Source organism: Bos indicus, chromosome 16 (assembly GCF_029378745.1).
Source record: "Bos indicus isolate NIAB-ARS_2022 breed Sahiwal x Tharparkar chromosome 16, NIAB-ARS_B.indTharparkar_mat_pri_1.0, whole genome shotgun sequence".
NCBI lineage: Eukaryota > Metazoa > Chordata > Mammalia > Artiodactyla > Bovidae > Bos > Bos indicus.
In genome coordinates, this window is record NC_091775.1 from 65,911,395 (window position 1) to 65,932,260 (window position 20,866).

Sequence of the window (20,866 nt, forward strand, 5' to 3'; positions counted from 1 at the left end):
TTATTGTTGTCCTGACCCATGATTCTAGCCCACTTTCCTTGACCTGCAGTATAGATATACTAGAGCTTTAGTTTATACATTGTTCCCAGGGCCTCTTTGTATTGACTCCTCACTTTGACTCTCACCCAGGAAAGCATAGTAGAATGTGAGTAGGTGAGAATGGCGATATATTATGGGGAATATTAATTTTACATTAAAATATAGCCTGCCAACTTTAAAGCTTTGTTGTTAGAAATAAATTACCACACACTTGTACAATCAACCTGAGCACACCAGCTGTAAATCATTATCCTAGACTGTGTTGCTTAGCTGCTTGATTGTGGTGTTTTTTTTCTTATAAATGTTCTGTATCTTCACAAACTTAAAATGGCATTTTTATTACTAGGGAATTTGGGTAGTATACAAAGCCCAGGAGCCGGAGGAGTTGGCAGTTGCCGTGGGTACAATTACATGTTATCCATAAAGGGTACAGTGTAGCCAAGGCTTGTTAGCTGTTGCCTTTCCTGAAGTCCCAAGTTTTAAAATCTGTTGTTTGTAATACTGGACCACACTCTGTTCATAGTTAATTAAACTTAATTAAGAACTATTTCCCCAGTGATAATAATCTCACCGTAGTCCTTAAAACTATGGTAGTAACTATCTTGCAGCTTGACTACTGAGTGAGAGAGTGGCATATATATTTGAAAAGCTTATTCTTTCCATTATTTATTTTATGGTGTATATGTTTTGGTTGGCCAAAAAGTTAATTCAGGTTTTTTCAATAACATTTAATGGAAAGCCCCCATTGAACTTTTTGGCCAACCAAATTATTTGGTGACTCCTTAAAAGGTAACAGTTCTAGGCAACATATAATGTTATATCTGTCAGTTTCTCAGAATGCCCAGACAGTTTTTGTTTCCATTTCCTACTCATTTTCCCAGAGTTGGCCCCTGTTGGTTTTGTGTATGTAGTTTCTGGCAAGAATACAGACAGATTCCATCACAGACCAAATGTGTGTTTGAATAGCAGTGAGTTAATGCAGTGCTTTGAGCAAAAGTACAGTCTGTGCTCATTGTTTTCTCTAAAGCAATTAATACATAAAATTTGTGTGTGTGTCCCCAGTCCTGTCCAATTCTTTGTGGCCCCGTGGACCACAGGTTCCTCTGTCCATGGAATTTTCCAGTCAAGAATACTGGAGTGGGTTGCCATTTCCTACTCTAGGGTATCTTCCCAACCCAGGGATAGAACATGCTTTTCTTTCTCTTTTTTCCCCCCAAACTTTAAGCTTTTTATTTTGTATTGGAGTATAGCCAATTAACAATGCTGTGGTAGTTTCAGATGAACAGGAAAGGCACTCAGCCGTACATATACATGTATCCATTCTCCCCCAGTCATGACTCTCATCCAGGCTGGCACATAACATTAAGTAGAGTTCCATGTGCTATACAATATTGGGCTTTCCTGGTGGCTCAGGTGGTAAAGAATCCGCCTGCAATGCGGAAGACCTGGGTTCGCTCCCTGGGTCAGGAAGATCCCCTGGAGGGGGGCATGGCAACCCACTCCAGTATTCTTGCCATCCTGACATTGATATTTGTTGAATGTCCCTAAATGAATGAAGTCTATTACAACAAAATTAAGGTAGTTTTATAGTCTTCTGTAATAGTACTAGTATTATGGGTAGTTGTATATGGGAAAATACCTTCCTTAAGAAACTTAGACAAGGACCCATAGCAAATTGTGAGGGGAAAAAAATATTTTTGTGTTTTTTTAGCTGTCAGTTTTATTTTTCCTGGTAGTACTTACGTCATCTTCCAATTTCCATATCAATTTAGTTTCTTCAGTAAAACATGAGAGATGTGCTGAAAATTCAAACCCCATTTGCCATATTTTAACCTTATCTGTTTATATATATATGTTTTTTAAATAAGCCAAGCAGAGAATTTTTTTTAAATAGCCAAGCAGAGTGTTTTTTACAATTATGAGATCCAGGGGCAGTTCTCTTTTGTTACAAAGGGCTGTATAGTTCCTTGCTTAGTAATACCAATGCATCATTCATCCTTTTAAACCTGACTAAATTATAAATGACTCTCTTGTCTCAGTGCCAGGGAAGGATAGTGGATAGCTTATGTGAGGATGGAACCTCTCTGATGACCGTTTTATCCTTCCACTTCCGCAAATTAGTGGCGTTTCTTTTGATGTTTGGTGATTGATAACCTCTCTAAAATGGGTACCTTCTACCAGCTTATCTGAAAGGCAGTTTTTCCAAATGTTCTCTTTCTTAGCATCTTCCTGTCTGAACATCACTCTGGAAATTTAGAAAAAAAAAAGCCTTTAACATTTCATATACCAGATTGGTCATCTGCTAGTTCAGCAGCCATAAGGCTAAAAGTCTAATAACTTTTGTCATTTGATTTGATCAGAACTCTTTTGGCGAGATCTTTATATAGTTTATGCTTTAAGAGAAGTGAAAAAATTCATTACACATAGAAATGAGTGTCAGAGCCAAAGTTAGACTAGAAATCCTGTGCATTTTAATCTGATGCTCAGCTTATTAAACCATATCAACCTGTTTCCTGCAATGTTGTTGTCAAGGTTTTCAGTGTTTCAAAAGAATACATTCTTCCTAACTGCAGTTCTTTTTACTTTGTCGGAGTTAATGTAGCTTTTAAATATCGTTTTTAAGGCCTGTAAAGAGTAATTTTTCTTTTTTTAAAAGACATAATTATTTTAAAAATATTTTGTTAGCTGTTTATGTGTTCTCACAGCAGTAACCCAAATAATAAAAATGGACCAGTTGTTTATTTTTAAATTCATTGTACCCAGTGTTTTTTTGAGGAAAGAGGAAAAAACCCATATTTTAAAACAAAGATGTGTAGGAAAAATTAAAATTTTATTTATTCTTCTTATACTAAAATAGTATAACTTTCAGTAAAAAATTTTATGAATATCCATAATTATATGTTCTCTTGAAGCATTAAATATGAATATAAATGAATTTTAATGGAATTATAGACCATCTAGAGTCAAAGAAGCATCTTTTTGAGGGGTTGCGTATTGCTGCCTCATATTTTAGGTTGCTTGTTCATTTATTAGGCATCTGTTGTGTGCTGGGTTACCTTTTTGGTTTGTTTATGATTTCCTTTGCTGTGCAAAAACTTTAGAGAATTAGCCTGTGGTTACCAGAGGGGAAGTGTTGTGAGGCGGGATGGTCAGGGAGTTTCGGATTGACATGTACATACTGCTATACTTGGAATATAGCAATTGGATAACCAACAAGGACCTACTGTAAGCATGGGAAACTCTGCTTGATATTATGTAACAACCTAAATGGAAAAAGAATTTGAAAAAGAATCAGTTCAGTTCAGTCGCTCAGTTGTGTCCCACTCTTTGCGACCCCATAAATCGCAGCACGCCAGGCCTCCCTGTCCATCACCAACTCCTGGAGTTCACTCAAACTCACGTCCATCGAGTCAGTGATGCCATCCAGCCATCTCATCCTCTGTCATCCCCTTCTCCGCCTGCCCCCAACTCCCCCCAGCATCAGAGTCTTTTCCAATGAGTCAACTCTTCCCGTGAGGTGGCCAAAGTATTGAAGTTTCAGCTTTAGCATCATTCCTTCCAAAGAAATCCCAGGGCTGATCTTCAGAATGGACTGGTTGGATCTCCTTGCAGTCCAAGGGACTCTCAGGAGTCTTCTCCAACACCACAGTTCAAAAGCATCAATTCTTCAGCGCTCAGCCTTCTTCACAGTCCAACTCTCACATCCATACATGACCACTGGAAAAACCATAGCCTCGACTAGACGGACCTTTTTTGGCAAAGTAATGTCTCTGCTTTTGAATATGCTGTCTAGGTTGGTCATAACTTTCCTTCCAAGGAGTAAGCTAATTTCATGGCTGCAGTCACCATCTGCAGTGATTTTGGAGCCCAGAAAAATAAAGTCTGACACTGTTTCCACTGTTTCCCCATCTATTTCCCATGAAGTGATGGGACCAGATGCCATGATCTTTGTTTTCTGAATGTTGAGCTTTAAGCCAACTTTTTCACTCTCCACTTTCACCTTCATCAAGAGGCTTTGTAGTTCCTCTTCACTTTCTGCCAGAAGGGTGGTGTCATCTGCATATCTGAGGTTATTGATATTTCTCCCGGCAATCTTGATTCCAGCCTGTGCTTCTTCCAGCCCAGCATTTCTCATGATGTACTCTGCATAGAAGTTAAATAAGCAGGATGACAATATACAGCCTTGACGTACTCCTTTTCCTATTTGGAACCAGTCTGTTGTTCTATGTCCAGTTCTAACTGTTGCTTCCTGACCTGCATACAGATTTCTCAAGAGGCAGGTCAGGTGGTCTGGTATTCCCATCTCTTTCAGAATTTTCCACAGTTTATTGTGCTCCACACAGTCAAAGGCTTTGGCATAGTCAATAAAGCAGAAATAGATGTTTTTCTGGAACTCTCTTGATTTTTCAAAGATCCAGCGGATGTTGGCAATTTGATCTCTGGTTCCTCTGCCTTTTCTAAAACCAGCTTGAACATCAGGAAGTTCACGGTTCACATATTGCTGAAGTAGAATAGATGCATGTTAAAAAAAAAAAAAACTCTTTATTTGCCTTCTTTCATTAATGGCAACACTATGCATTCTGAAGCTCAGGCCAGAAACCTTGCAGATAGTTATCGCTTTGTATCTGTCTGTACTTTATCTTTTAGAACAATTTTAAATTTACAGAAAACTTGAATGGATAGTACAGAGGTTTCCCACTGAAGTTTCAGTCCAGCACAGTGTTTATTAGTTATTATTGTCTTGCTTTAGTATGGTACATTTGTTATAATTAATGAACCAATATTGGTAAAGGCTATGGTTTTTCCTGTGGTCATGTATGGATGTGAGAGTTGGACTGTGAAGAAGGCTGAGCGCTGAAGAATTGATGCTTTTGAACTGTGGTGTTGGAGAAGACTCCTGAGAGTCCCTTGGACTGCAAGGAGATCCAACCAGTCCATTCTGAAGGAGATCAGCCCTAGGATTTCTTTGGAAGGAATGATGCTAAAGCTGAAACTCCAGTACTTTGGCCACCTCATGCGAAGAGTTGACTCATTGGAAAAGACTCTGATGCTGGGAGGTATTGGGGGCAGGCCGAGAAGGGGACGACAGAGGATGAGATGGCTGGATGGCATCACTGACTCCATGGACATGAGTCTGAGTGAACTCCAGGAGTTGGTGATGGACAAGGAGGCCTGGCGTGCTGCGATTCATGGGGTCGCAAAGAGTCGGACACGACTGAGCGACTGATCTGATCTGATCTGATCTGAAGGTCCATAGTTTTACAATAAGGTTCACTCTTTTTATTGTACAGGTCTACTGGTTTTAACAAATCATAATGTCACATATCCACCGTTATATACAATAGTTTTATTGCCCTAAAAATCCTGTGTGCTGCATATAGTCATCCCTTTGCCCCCACTCTGAACTGCTGGATGCCACTGAACTTTTAACTCTCTCTGTAGATTTGCCTTTTTCAGAATGGTGCATAGTTGAGAGTTTTGATTAGGATTGTGCTTAATTTATAGATCACAATGGAAGAATTGGCATCTTAATAATATTGAATCTTCCTATCCAAGGATATGGACTATTTCTCCATTTATTTAGATCTCCTGTGATTTCTTTCATCAGGGTTTTATAGTTTTCCTTAAACAGATCCTGTGTATATTTTTCTTAGTTTACACCTAAAGTATTTAACTTTTTGGGTACTAACGTAAATGGCATTGTGTTTTTCATTTGAAATTCCACTTGTTCATTGCTGGTATATAGGAAAGCAACTGACTTTCATATGTTAACCTTGCTATATAATCTCTGATTAGTTTTAATCCACCCAGTTCTCAGACCTCCAAATTAATTTGTTAACAAATTCTGTCACTTCTCCCTTAGAAGTTTATCTAAAATTTGACCATCTCTCACCTCTTTTGCTATACCATATCACGCTGGTACAAGCTACTAATGTCTCACCCTCGGTACTGTTGCAACCTACGAAGTGGCCCTCTTTTATTACCACATTTATTGCTACCCAGTGTATTATGTATTATTTACTTTCTTCTTCCTCCCACTTCCTTGATGGAAACAGGAACATTGTTCTGTTCATTGCTATTAATACTTCCCCTGTGCCTAACCTAGTACCTGATATCTGGTGTTAAATAGGTATTTGTTGGATGAGTGAGGGAGATGACTCAATTTCTGCAAAAGAAAGTTGCTGAGTAATATCTTTTCTATAGAACTAGAGTGTCTACAAAATTCATCTGTTGGCAAGATTTTCCCACACTTTACACGGTATCTGAAACTGTCTACATCTGAGGAGAGAACAGTCACGGATCTGGAGAGTCCCTCTGCTGATGCTATGAATAGGCTCCTTACCTTTTAGTTAAATTGTTTTTCATCCATATCTTCACCGCTCAACACGCCCTTCTTTTGCCTAAGTGCCTTGGAAGAAGGACTTATAGTAATGGTGGAGTAAAGGGTTAATAGAACTAACAGTTCCTCCTTTAGAACATTTTTAAAGATGTTCTTGGTTATAAGATTTAATTCTGAAGTGCTACATATTTTTTGAAGGATACTCCATTATCATTTCCCTGTAAAAAATGTTTCTTCTCTCCAAAAGTATATACTCTTTATTACAAATTCATTAAGTGATCATTATTTTATATGAGGCCTGAAGTCTGGTAACTCGTGAAGTGGCTTCTGGCGTTTCTCTGCCTGCATATCAGGATGTGTGTCCTCATTCGACCTCTGCTGGAAATCTGCTGGTGAAACCACCCATTCTGGCAGCTTCTTTCAACTAGCATAGCATTTTTTTTTCCCTCTTACCCTCAAGGAAAAAACAAAAAACAAACTTGCAATTTATTTTAGCAGAATGACTTCCCACTGGGGCAAATAGCCACACAGGCACTTAATTGTTGAGTAAACCCCCCTGAGACTGTAGCTGCCTTGATTTTTTATGAGGAAGGCATTGGCATGGTCCCTTAGCGGGTGGTCTGTTATTCTTGAAACTTTGAGGATTGAGCCTGTGGATGAGTAAGGCCCCGTGGGCACCAATTTAATCTTGCATTGTGTTTCAGAGTTGCATTATGGTGTGTCCTTTCAATATATCATAATGAGGCAGATCAGGGAGTTAATGTCTTTTATCAATGTAACTAAAGCATGTATCAATTTGGCCACATTGAAGAGGACTGAAGAACTTATTGCCTTCTGTGGGGTGAAATTAATAATTTTAACCCATGATGCATTAAGATTGAAGTTAAAATTAATGTTGTCTTCAACTTTTTTGCCCTTTGTGCAAATCTCCAGAGATTACTTCGTCTCTATTGTAGGGTTCTTAACCAAAAAAAACTATATATATATATATATATATATATATTTATATGCTAAGATTTATCAAAAGAATTTAAATAGCTTGGAGAAATGGCAGTAGCCAAATAATGTTCTCTGTGTGTTTGCCTCAGATACATTCTCAAGTTAACTTTGTTAAACTTCAGAATCACTGTTTTCAGTATGCTGAGCTCCTCTCTAAACAGTTATAAGAAAGAAAAACCTGTTACAAACATCAAATTCTGTTATTGTTGATCAACAACTGTGATACTGATTTGTCTCTTTCTTAGGTGGGATTTTTCCCTTAAAATGTAATGAACTCAAAAACCTGAAGATCTTATTGTTAATACATAGATTATGTTTTACATATGTGAATTTCTATCAGATATGAACTATAAAGAGTTTTATTATCTAAATTATTATTTTAGATCTGTCTGATGTAACATCTCTACAATATCTTTCCAAAGAACTGAGCTTTTAAAAAATATGCATATAAGGAGTCTTTGTTCTGTGGTTTCTAAATTAAGATTTCAAACTATGAGCTTGTTAGAGGTTAAATGAGACTATAGTATTTTAGTGATGCTTCATTATCCTCAGCATCTTTACAATCATGTATGATTTTTAAAATAGAACTTTGAAACCTGTTGTTGGTGTCATATTGAGAAAGCACAGTCTATTGACTCAAAGGCAAAGTAAACATCTTTAGGAGTTTATTAGTACCCCATAAAGGGAACAAAAACACAGATCTCAAATAGACAAAGATGATGGCATTACCTTAAACATGAGTTAAAAATTGCCATTGACTAGAAGAGATCCTGAACAAGAATCTTTGTGAGACTTCCCAAGAGTGCTTTGAGTAACAGAGGCAGAGAAATGATTTAATTCTGTTATTACTGAGAAAATTCATTGGTAATCCGCACCGCCCCCCCCCCTCCCCGCTTCCATGGAGGATAGACAGAGCTGTGAGATGGGAACTTCCATTTCATTTTTGACAGTGATTCCCCTCAACTCTGAAGACAATACCCCCTTTACAACTCTGAGCTAATTTTCAAATGTGAGGGTTTCCCACATGGGTGTTTTGAGTAAGTCTGAAAATGTTTTGCTATTTATATCAAAGAACTCTGGAAACAAATATGAATGAGATGGAAATTTCTATCCTAAATTTCAGTATTTGAGCTAGAATTCCCACGCAGTTTACATTAGGGGAAAAAATCACATGCATGCACACACACATACACATACACCTTTTTGATTTAAATCATGTTATATTGGGAGAAAAAGAAAATAGGTAAAAGTTGTCTTAAGTTGTTTTTTTTTATTCCCCTTCCATCTGTGTCCCATCTTCGTCATACCCTGCTTAGGGATATTTAAAGAAACTTATTTGTAAGTTATGTATATTGCTGTGGCTTCAGAGTATTACTCTCCATCAGTGCTGTGTAATAACACTACTGATTAGTATTTATGGTTGTTTCATTTAAATATCTCTTTATAAAGTAAACCTCTGATATGAGCAGTAAGCTAGCTAATTGTCATACCATTCAACATAGGTGGAGATTGTTTTTTAAGAGGAAGGTAGTGATTATCATATTACGTCCCAGTTTTCAAAGAAGGAAATCTGGTATAGATAGTTGATAAAAATACTGTATTCAGTGACTACCAGTCAATTTGTAAAGCCTTTTCATGTATGCCACCCCATTGATTATTACAGTAATCCTATTTGTAGACATCGAGGTATACTATCTTCAGATTATAGCACTATTTGTTAAAAAGACTTTCTTCATTGAATTGCCTTTGTACCTTTGTCACAAATCAACAGATCAGACTTATAGCGTATTAAGAAGTAATACAGATTATAATATTAACACAAAGGATGGGGCTGTAAAGAAGCAAGGAAATGACATCAGAGAGCAACTTGAAGAAATATTAATACCAGAAATATTAAATATGTAGGTTAATATATTTTGTTTCCTTTTTCCTCATAACTTTTTAAAAGATATAAGATTGTATAAAGTAATAATATAACATTGTACTGAGTTTATAGTATATAGGCATAATATGGAGAAGGCAATGGCACCCCACTCCAGTACTTTTGCCTGGAAAATCCCATGGATGGAGGAGCCTGGTAGGCTGCAGTCCATGGGGTCGCTAAGAGTCGGACATGACTGAACGACCTCACTTTCACTTTTCACTTTCATGCTTTGGAGAAGGAAATGGCAACCCACTCCTGTGTTTTTGCCTGGAGAATCCCAGGGATGGGGGAGCCTGGTAGGCTGCCATCTATGGGGTTGCACAGAGTCGGACACGACTGAAGCGACTTAGCAGCAGCAGCGGGCATAATATATATGACAATAATAACACAAAGGAGGCAGAAAGGAATGAAATTATATTGGAGTTTCTATATTTGTTTTAGAATTGGATTAGAATTAATCTGAGTAAATTGTGATAAATTAAGGTGCATATAGTGTGATCTCTAGAACCACCACCAAGAAACTCAAAAAAATACAGCTGACCCTTGAACAATGCAGGGGTTAGGGATGCCAATCCTCTGCATAGTTGGAAATCTGAGTATAACTTTATAGTTGACCCTCTGTGTCTGCAGTTCTGTATCCACAGATTCAATAAACCAGGGATCATAGTACTATAGTATTGAATATATATTTATTGAAAAAAAAAATCCACAGATAAGTAGACCTGCACAGTTCAAATCTGTATTGTTCAGGGGTCAACTGTATAGTTAAAAAAAAAAAAAAAAACCCACAAAGTAATCAAAGTAGTACTCTAGAAAATATCAATACAAAAGAAGGAGGTAAAGGAGGAACAGAGGAACAAAAAAAGACATGTGATATACAGAAAGTGAGAGTGAAAATCACTCAGTCGTGTCCAACTCTTTGTGACCGCGTGGACTATACAGTCCGTGGAATTCTCCAGGCCAGAGTACTGGAGTGGCTAGCTGTTCCTTTCTCCAGGGGATCTTCCCAACCCAGGGATTGAACCCAGGTCTTCCTCACTGCAGGTGGATTCTTTACCAGCTGAGCCACCCAAAACAAATAGCAAAATAGCATACATAAATCCAACAATATTAGTTTTATTTTAAATGTGAATGGATTAAACTTTCCAATCAAAGGACATAAATTATAAGACTGAATATAAAAACAAGATCCAACTACATACTCTCTGTAAGAGAGACATTTTACATTCAGAGACAACAATTTTGGGAAAGTCTGAACTATTTCAATGGCACCCCACTCCAGTACTCTTGCCTGGAAAATCCCATGGATGGAGGAGCCTGGTGGGCTGCAGTCCATGGGGTCGCTAAGATTCCGACACGACTGAGCGACTTCACTTTCACTTTTCCCTTTCATGCATTGGAGAAGGAAATCGCAGCCCACTCCAGTGTTCTTGCCTGGAGAATCTCAGGGATGGGGGAGCCTGGTGGGCTGCCGTCTATGGGGTCGCACAGAGTCGGACACGACTGAAGCGACTTAGCAGCAGCAGCAGCTGTAGTCTAAATGTGTCCCCTGTGTTTCATATGGTGAAATCCTTAGCCCAGAAGATGATGGTATTAGGAGGTGAGATCTTTGGAGGTGCTTAAGCAATCAATGATGGTAGAACCCTCCTAAATGGAATTAGTGCCTTTAAAGAAGACCTCACAGAGATCTCTTATCCCTTTCACCATGTGAAGATGCAGTAAGAGGCTTCTGGCTGTGAACCAGGAAGAGGACCTCCACTTGAAAGAGACGATGCTGGTGCCTTGATCTTGGACTTTTCAACTTTCAGAACCCTGAGAAATAAACTTCTGTTGTGTATAAGCTGTGGTATTTTGTTATAGCAGCCTGAACAGAGTAAGAACACACTATTCTCTCCTCATTTTCTTTCTGTAATTTACACGTATGTTAGACTGATACTGCACTAAAGGCCTCTGATGTTTTATTTAAAGGAAAAAAAATGTTCTCCTTGTATTATACTTCAATTAAGTTTTTTGTGACCTGTTTTTAGGTTCATTAAATTCTTTCTTCTGTTGTGTCTAATCTGTCATTGAGCCTAGTCAATAATTGAGAAAATGTGTTTTTAGATTCTAGAATGTTCATTTTCTTTAGAATTTTCATTCTTTTGCTTAAATTTTTCATCTTATCACTCATTTTGTCTGTGTTTTTAATCAATACCATAATATTTATTGTAGTTATTTTAGAATCTTAAATCCAGCATCTAAGTTTTTCAACAGCCTTAGTTTTCTGATGGTCTTCTTGTATTGATTTTTTACTGTTGATTATTAGATATATTTTCCACCTTCTTCACATAGCTTTGAGTTTTTCATGGGATGCTGGCCATTGTGTATGAAGAAGAGACTGAGGTTGACAGACTGATGTGGATGCTACCTACCTGCCCCCCAAAGAGCTCATCCTTTCCTCTCTTTGGCAGGTAGAGGCAGGGTCTTATTTATTCATTCAGATCAGAAGTCAAGAGGAATCATGGCTGGGTTGCAGCTTTATAGTGTTCTGTTCTGGTTTCAAATGTCTTGAGAATGGAATCAGGCCTCTCTCTTCAGCAGGGCCTAGTGATTAGGGCTTGCCTGTCATTTTCTAGCCCCTTCCCCAGCTTTTCATGCTGCTGCTTAAACACAGCAGAAGTCCCATGAGTAAGAATTGGTGAACTGGAGGGACTAATGTCCCTCAAGATTCCAATCCACCACACCAGTTCAAGTGTGGCTTTTAGATGTTGTGCTGTTTTCTCCTTGTCCCAGTGAAGTCACTTTCATATGACTGGCTCACTCCTCCAGCCACAGTGACCAGACTTAGCAGTTGCCCTTGAGGGGTAGAAGTGGCTGTGTCTTGGTCTCTAGTTTACCCAGGAAGGGCTCATTTCTCATTGGAATTTAGCTCCTTTATACCCCTTTGTGTTTACCTCTCTTTTGTGGCATTAAAGAAAAATGGTATGTTTTTAAGCAAATGAGGTCTTTTCTCTTTATTATCATAGGAATGGTGGTCTTTTGAGATCTTCTATATCCTAATTAGAAGTGAAATCTCCTTCTGCTCTGACTTTTGAATATGTAATATTGAAAAAAAGGAACACTGCCTTGGTGATCATATCTTACAATTTTTATTCTTAACTTTTTCCATAGTGTAGAGTAGGGGTCAACAAACCTTTTCTTAAAGGATCAGGTAGTAAGTATGTTTGTCTTCGTGGGCACAGTGGCAAAATCAAGGCTATTACGTAGGTACTTATATGACCATTCAAAATGTACCGTTTGAAGATATAAAGATCATTCTTAGCTCATGGGCTATAGAAAAACAGGTGTCCAGAGTTTGCCAGGCCCTGGTGTAGAGACAAATGATAAAGCAATTTGAATATTATGATGACACGTAAGAGATGTGGGTTTGAACCCTGGGTTGGAAAGATCCCCTGGAGGAGGGCATGGCAACCCACTCCAGTATTCTTGCCTGGAGGATCTCATGGACAGAGGTGCTTAACAGGCTATAGTCCATAGGGTCGCAGAGTCGGACACAACTGAAGCAACTTAGCATGCGTGCCCGTTAAACAAAAAGCAAGCAAATGTCAGATATTTTGAAGAAATTACTACAGATACTTGGAAGCATTCTACTACATACTATTAATTTTTTTTCTTAGAACGCTCTGACACTCAAAATTGGTACAAGCCAGTGGAAACAGACACTTAGGTGTGTAAATAGGAGGTAGTGATTACAGTAATGAAAGTTTGCACAAGGTGTCTCTAGGATTGGGGAAAGAAGATGATGCTTTGCTGACTCTTGAAAAGGAATTAAGATTTTTTTTTCAGGCAAAAATTTTATTTATCCAATAATACCAGTATTACCATGCTGTTGAATTAACTCTCTCAAGGTCATCTTAGAAATGGTTTGACTATGAGGTTTGACAAACTTAGAAACTCATTCTCTCTTTATGTGATTATATACTTGTGAATATTAAATGATAGGTAGTAGGTAAGCAGCCTTTTGTATCTGTTTTAAGAAACCAGTTATCACTCTGTAACATATTATGCAGTGACTAAATGGTAGTTTAGCAAGAACAATTCAGTTTCAGCTTTCCCAGAGGTTTATTGCTGTTTTAAATCACTTTTAAAATCTTGTCTTCTCCACAGGTTTTTAAAAAAGTATTATAATTACTGTAAGAAGACTATTTCAAACCAGAGACTTCTTTTTAGATGCTTTATAAATTAAAGAGCTAGTAGGATGGGTGAAGAGTCACCACAAGAATTTTTACTTAGAGTTGGCAGTAGAATTTAAGGGGACAAATTAGACTTTTGCTAAAGAGAGTATAGGGTTATTTATGTATTCAGTTGTAGCATGTTAATATGCTAGTAAATCTTTTTCCAATTCCAGAAAATTGGTTAGCTTAATGAAAAACACAACTGATCATTTTTTATTTGCCCTTTTAAGAAGTCTCCCCTGGAGCTTACATTTTCCTCAATTACTGAACACAGGTTTTGTCAGGTAGGTAATAAGGATTTTTAGTTCATGGTAAGCAAAAGCTAACAGTGCTTTGAAGATCTTGATATTGGATTTAGTCGACTATTTTCCACAGCAAGCAAACCAAAATCCTTCATAACATTGATACTTGACATATAATTTTATAAAAACATTTTTTCTCTCTGTATTTTTCTTTTTGCTTTTATTAAGTATCAGAATACATGAAAGCCACAGAAATATCTGTGTTCATATCCAATAATTCTGATACTTGGAAAGACCCTCAGAATTATTTAAAACGAAACTACTACCTGCAGAAAGACGCTTATCACAGTTCACCTTTATTAGCACCATCTTCCTCACACACACAGAAAAGACCTGAAAGAAGACGCTTATCACAGTTCACCTTTATTAGCACCATCTTCCTCACACACACAGAAAAGACCTGAAAGAAGACGCTTATCACAGTTCACCTTTATTAGCACCATCTTCCTCACACACACAGAAAAGACCTGAAAGAAGATGCTTATCACAGTTCACCTTTATTAGCACCATCTTCCTCACACACACAGAAAAGACCTGAAAGAAGATGCTTATCACAGTTCACCTTTATTAGCACCATCTTCCTCACACACACAGAAAAGACCTGAAAGAAGACGCTTATCACAGTTCACCTTTATTAGCACCATCTTCCTCACACACACAGAAAAGACCTGAAAGAAGACGCTTATCACAGTTCACCTTTATTAGCACCATCTTCCTCACACACACAGAAAAGACCTGAAAGAAGATGCTTATCACAGTTCACCTTTATTAGCACCATCTTCCTCACACACACAGAAAAGACCTGAAAGAAGATGCTTATCACAGTTCACCTTTATTAGCACCATCTTCCTCACACACACAGAAAAGACCTGAAAGAAGATGCTTATCACAGTTCACCTTTATTAGCACCATCTTCCTCACACACACAGAAAAGACCTGAAAGAAGATGCTTATCACAGTTCACCTTTATTAGCACCATCTTCCTCACACACACAGAAAAGACCTGAAAGAAGATGCTTATCACAGTTCACCTTTATTAGCACCATCTTCCTCACACACACAGAAAAGACCTGAAAGAAGACGCTTATCACAGTTCACCTTTATTAGCACCATCTTCCTCACACACACAGAAAAGACCTGAAAGAACATTACAGCAATAGGGGAACGATTGGCTGCATTGTGAATCAATAGACTATTATATAACCTTATAAAGATTGTAATTTTGAGCACCATGTAGAAATATGGGGAAATATGTATTATAATCTATTTAAAAAAAAAACAAAACAAAACCCTGAATACCAGTTGTTTTGCTGTAAGATACCAAGTTGGAAACTTGGAAGATGAGTAATGAAAATTTTTGGCCAGTTTAGAAGCACTAAATGCTGTTAGTGTCCCTTTCTGAAGGTTCCCTAGATACAGTTTTGATTCTCTTAGGTTTAATGATCGGGAGAGAGAAGTGAATACAAAAGAGGAGAACTGAAAAGCAGTAGATAATGCTTATTTGTGGGATTTTCTGTATAAAAAGGTAACTTAAATGTTTATATTTGAGCCTTCAGACATTTCCTGAGTCAACGTTATGGATATAGTGTTATTGTGTACCTTGTCTCCAGGATTTTACAGTATTTGACCTTCTTATTAACTGAGTGACTGTGAATCCTAAATGTGATACGACTCTGTTTTCAGGATAAGGGAAATCTTGAAGGCATCTCGAAAATTGCAAGGTGATCCCGACTCGCCCACGTCATTTACTTTGGCCATAGTGGAGTCCGACTCTACCATAGTCTACTACAAACTCACTGATGGATTTATGCTGCCGGATCCTCAGGTCAGTTTGGAGGCGACTATCAGTAAAACAGTGAAAAAAGAAGAAAATTATGACATGATTTTAAGTGTGAATCAATGCATTCACAGAACCATTGCTTCTTTTGCAATATGAAAATTCAAGGGAAAAAGGACTTGATGTCTCATACCTCAGAAAACTAGCTATGTTCTGTTCAAAGTAACATGTTCTTAGTTGTTTTCACAAAAAATTATTTAACTTTCTCACTCTACAGAAAATTTTATAGTTTCCAAGAGTCCTTCGTGAAGTCATGACGCATTTAATTATTTGATGAGTAACTGGGGTGGAATATAAAGGCTTGTAATAGTTTTGACCAAAAGAACATTTAAGGAAATGTTAAATTGGTTGGCATTTTGACAGGAATGATTTAATACATAAATGTGTTTTATATGTTTCTTTACATACATTGTTAGCATAATTGAGATAATCACAATAAATATCTTTCAAGTTTTGCTTTAAGTTACATTATCTTTTGGGGAAAAGGTCCATCCTGATCTTTTTCCTTTTTTTATGTTGCAGAATATTTCCCTTAGAAGATGACACCTATACTTCCTGATGCTTACTTTGTTCACACAAGACTGGATTAAGAACCATCAGCCTGGTTCATCTTGTATCTCAGAGATAGTCAGGGCTGACTTAGCTGGTCCCATCCCAGAAGTTTTCTTTCTTGAAGAATAAAACTTTCCCGTATAGAAGAATTTATTTTGTTAAAAAAATAGATAGTTGCTCTAGAACTTTCTCACCTGGAGACAGTTTGATTATAGTCATATGCAAGTTTATGCCTATGGCATGTTCAGAAGGATAGGACATTCTTGAGACCACCATTTTTTTCCCTTACTCAACTCTCTCTGTGCCTTTTGGTCACTACAGCTAGTCTGCAGAAATGGAGAATTTACTTTAGCCTGCTTTTTCATCCCCAGTAGAAAGTGTCCTTTTGATTGGTTTTCATGGTACAATTAATGTTAGTTCCTTCTTTGGTTAACTTTAAATCAAAATTAAAAATATGCTCATCCAGAGTATAAAATTGCATATCTAGATTAATAGGGACCAGAGAAGTGTTACCTACAAGAGCACTGGGCCTTTTTTTTTTTCTCCCATTCTTACTACTGCCATCATATTGTATCAGAGCTAGACTGTTGTAGGAGAGATATTAATAGTAGCGGACAGTGTGAACCTTAAAAACATCTTTCTTCAGTAGACCTAGTTTTTCTACTTCTTCTTAATTAATTGTTGCAAAGAAAGGTATTTTAAAAGTTAAGGCAAGAGTCAGAAAAATTTTTCTGGAAAGTGCCAGAAAGGAACTGTTTTAGGTTTTTCAGGCCATATAGATTTTCTCACAACTTCTCAACTATCCTGTTTGTAGAATAAAAATAACTGTAGATAGTATGTAAATGAATGGATATGCCTGTATTCCAATAAAACTTTATTTACAAATGTCTGGACATAGTTTGCCAACACCTGGTCTGGGGAAATAGTCAATAAACATACAAAGGTAATGAATGGTGTGTTATGTACCCATTAAAAATTAGAAATGAGTATACTGTAAAACATGAGAAAATGCTTAGTAAAAAGAAAAAAGCAAGATACAAAAGTGTATGAATGGGTATGATTATGGCTGTAAATAACACACCAAGTATATAATAAAAAAGAGGACAAAATAAATTCCTAACTGGTTATAATAGGAGGGCAGGGCAGTAAATGGATGGCTTTGTCTTTCTTTAAGATTTTAGTTTTTCTTTGTTGGTATTACTTTTATAATAAAAATGTTTTAAAGTAAAAAAATGTATCCTGAGATCTATATTTGTTATTTATTTTTATATACTAATGTTACCAGAAACTTAGCAGCTTAAAAATACAACACATTTAATATCTCAAAATTGGGTCTTTTGTAAGGCTGCCGTCACAGCCATAGTCTCATCTGAGGCTGTGTTGGGGAAAGGTCTCCTTCCTCACTCATGTGGTTGGTAGCAGCTTTCTATTTCCTGTGGGCCATGTACCGAGGACCTCAGTTTAGTGTGCTGTCGGCAAGAGGCCACCCTGTTTGTTGCATGAGCCTTGCCAGCATAACTGGTTGTTTGCTCAAAGCCAGTGACAAGGAGAGTCGGCAGGGTGGACCTTGCAGTCTTACATAATGTAGTCATGTGTGTCCTGTCACCTTTGCCATTTTCTATGGGTTAGAAGCAAACCAGGGCTTATTACACTAGAAAACAGCAGGAACAAGAATGGAAACATGGCCAAAAGAAGGAAAATTGTTTAAAGCATCTTTCTTGAGCCATAGTTCCTGACTCCTTCCTTTGGTGTTATTTGAATTTGACTTTTCTTTTTGATGGAAGGTCTTGGTAACTCCTTCAGGCTCCTCTGCTTCCCCAGAAGGCCTGAAGATCCACCAATTCAGAACAAAGTGTGTTTCTGTGACCCCAGGTGGAAATTTGCAGACTTATCGGTTCTTAGGGTCTCTGCCATTTGACTCCTTCTGAGGCTTTTCATTGCAGTGTTAGAAAACAGTGTATTTTCAGAAAGATAAGTAAGACTAAGTGAACATTAAATTTATGTGTCAGGCCTGGTGACCGGTGGGCCCCTAGGTAACTACAAGATCAGAAGTGCCTTGGGGTTGACTGTGAAAGGAGCTTTCTGTGAGAAAGCTCCAAATCTAGGTCTCAATCTCCCTGTATGTTCTGCACCGTTTACTCCTTTTTTGTAATGTTCCCTATGTACTTGACGGAAGTCGCTCTGTCCCAGGACAGCCATATACCTGCTCGTATGAACAATGGTCCAGAACAGTTTGAAAATGGAGACAACTCAGCTCTGTTGGTCTCATTTTAGTGAAAAATAGGTAAACTGACTTCTTTTGTATGATCAAGTAATTAACCTTTTATTAGATAATTGCATTTACATCTACTTCTCTTGTTAGACAATGGGCTCTTTAAGAACAGAACAAAGAACTGTGTCCTTAAAATTTTTTAAATTAAATTATAGTTGATTTGCAATATTAGTTTCAGATATATAACATACTGATTCAATATTTTTATAGATTCTACCCCATTTAAAGTTACTACAGCACAATGGTATATTTCCCTGTGCTGGACAGTGTATCCTTGTTGATTGTTTATTTTACACATGGTAGTTTGTGTCTCTTAATCCCCTACCCAGGTTTTGCCCCTCCCTCTGCCTCCTCCCTACTGGTAACCTCTAATTCGTTCTCTGTATCTCTGAGTCTGTTTCTCTTGTTAATATTCACTAGTTTGTTTTATTTTTAGATTCTACATATAAGTGATAACAAACCATGTTTCTTTTTAAAATACATCTGTATATCTCATCACCTTTCACAAACTGGCATATACTGAGCACTCAATAAATATTTCGTGAATAAATGAATGCTAATTGTAGACTTGTTTAGTTGTATAATGGTTTACTTTTAGCCAGAAGGCAAACTAAAATGATCAATTTGGACACCAGAGGGCACTGCTAAATAAGCACAAAATTTTCAGAGTTTAGAAATGAATTAACTTGAGAAGTGGTACTCCTGAAAATTTATTTTCAATCGATGGAAATAAATAAAAATATAAATAATTTTTATGTGCTCACACCTTCCCCCCACTTTTTGCTTCTGGTATGACTCCAAAATTACACTCTCTACTGACATTAAATTTGTGACTTGATTCATGCGTTACTGGAAATATAAATCTACATTTAAAAATAAAAGCTTGTTTGGGGCAAGAGTGGGTGGGTGGCTGTTTTTTTTTTTCTAGAATATGGTTTTGTTCATATTTGTTTGCCATGATGCATTTCATTTTTTCCATGCAGAAGCCTAATATATTAAAAATTTCAAGAGCAGATGAGGTAGCAAGAGATACCAGCTCTAAAACACTCACTGAACTGGCTAACTCCTGGTGGTGAGAGATGTAAATTGCTACTGTTAAACCTATAAACTTGTCCACTAAAGGGACCTCCTCTCTAGATGGGAGCAGGATGGAGAAAAGGGTGTGTGAAGGTTTCCCTCTAGTACTGTCTTTGCCTTTGTTTTTTGGGGTCCCTCCTCAGTGCACGTTCTGTGCTGAGACGGTTCAGAACACTGAGTGATCTAGGTCCTGTGACTCCAGACTGACCTTACTTTGCTTCCTTACCTGGGCTGTCTAGGACAATGCGGTCTTAAACACTGCATATCCTCATGAAGAACAGAGGGTGGAGGCACTTAGGAATTCTAAGCTACAACTAGAATAGAATAGTCATCCACAAAGTTCATGGAATCTGCAGTTTTTAAAAAAGCTGAAACAGCTTTACACTTTTATATGCCTGGAACCAAGTGACTTAATCAAAACTTCATGGTGTTTCATCTTCTCTCTCCGAGCGTTTCAGTTCTGAATTCCTCACTGAGGTCACTTTTTCCATTGCAGCCCCAGCAGGAGGGCTTTCACTGCGGCAGCACCGTGGTTCCTGCCAAAGTTTATAGTTCTTCTAGACAGAAGCTCTTTATCCATCTGCAGTATGTTACCTTGACTGTTTACATGTGCGGAATAATGTTGTATTCTCTGAACAATTAGACAATTTTCCCTCCTTCCAGACCAAGAGCTGTCCATTCCTTACCACCCCCACTCCTACAGCTAATCCCCTTAATGATCTTTGAATAAGAGCTTACTCAGGTTCACAAAGGAAGAAGATGGGAAAATCACATGACTTATTGGATGGGTCTACTTTAAAAATGTTTAGATGATTCTGGAAGATAAACCATTTTAACTAAAACAAAGATTGGCTTTTTAGATTTCAGGATACTAATTGGAGGTAGTATTAGGGAGGTATTTAATTTAAAGTTTATTAATTTATTAACATTTAATTTATCTTCAGACATTAACTGGACTTCTCTGTGCTTAGATGATTATGGTAGGTGCTGAGGTAACAAAGATTAGTGAGATATGACCTGTGCTCTTAAGGAGCGCAGATAGCATATTACAACTCTCCTGGCCAAAACTCTGAAGAGTGTTTCCAGTGTGAGTGAGGAATACCTATCATACAGCATATTAAATATGAAGTTTCTGCCGTTTACTTAATGGTGAAGGGGTTCCACAACTGAACAGTTTTCAGAAAATCATTGCATGTTTATTATTTGTCCCAAATGACTGAACACTGGACAAGATACAGAGAAACATTACCTAGGGCACCTCTCAAAGACTTTTTGTCTGACTTACAAGGAGAAAAATCTTTGTGTACAGA

General features: G+C 37.5%; 1 protein-coding gene across 2 annotated transcripts in view; it reads left to right on the forward strand.

Moving 5' to 3' along the window:
- TSEN15 (tRNA splicing endonuclease subunit 15) overlaps positions 1 to 17,444 on the forward strand; it is a 30,973-nt gene extending 13,529 nt beyond the window's left edge. The window contains exons 4-5 of one of the 2 annotated variants that reach the window (XR_011560911.1): positions 11,016 to 11,175; positions 15,502 to 15,637. Coding sequence is in view for 1 of the 2 variants with exons in the window: in XM_019975982.2 (XP_019831541.2) it covers positions 15,502 to 15,643; positions 16,178 to 16,198 (163 nt within the window). In the remaining variant the exon portion in view is untranslated. Of the gene's footprint in view, positions 1 to 11,015; positions 11,176 to 15,501; positions 15,644 to 16,177 lie in introns of those variants that run through there. The other variant, XM_019975982.2, reaches the window with a different exon arrangement.
- The last annotated feature ends 3,422 nt before the right edge of the window (positions 17,445 to 20,866 follow it).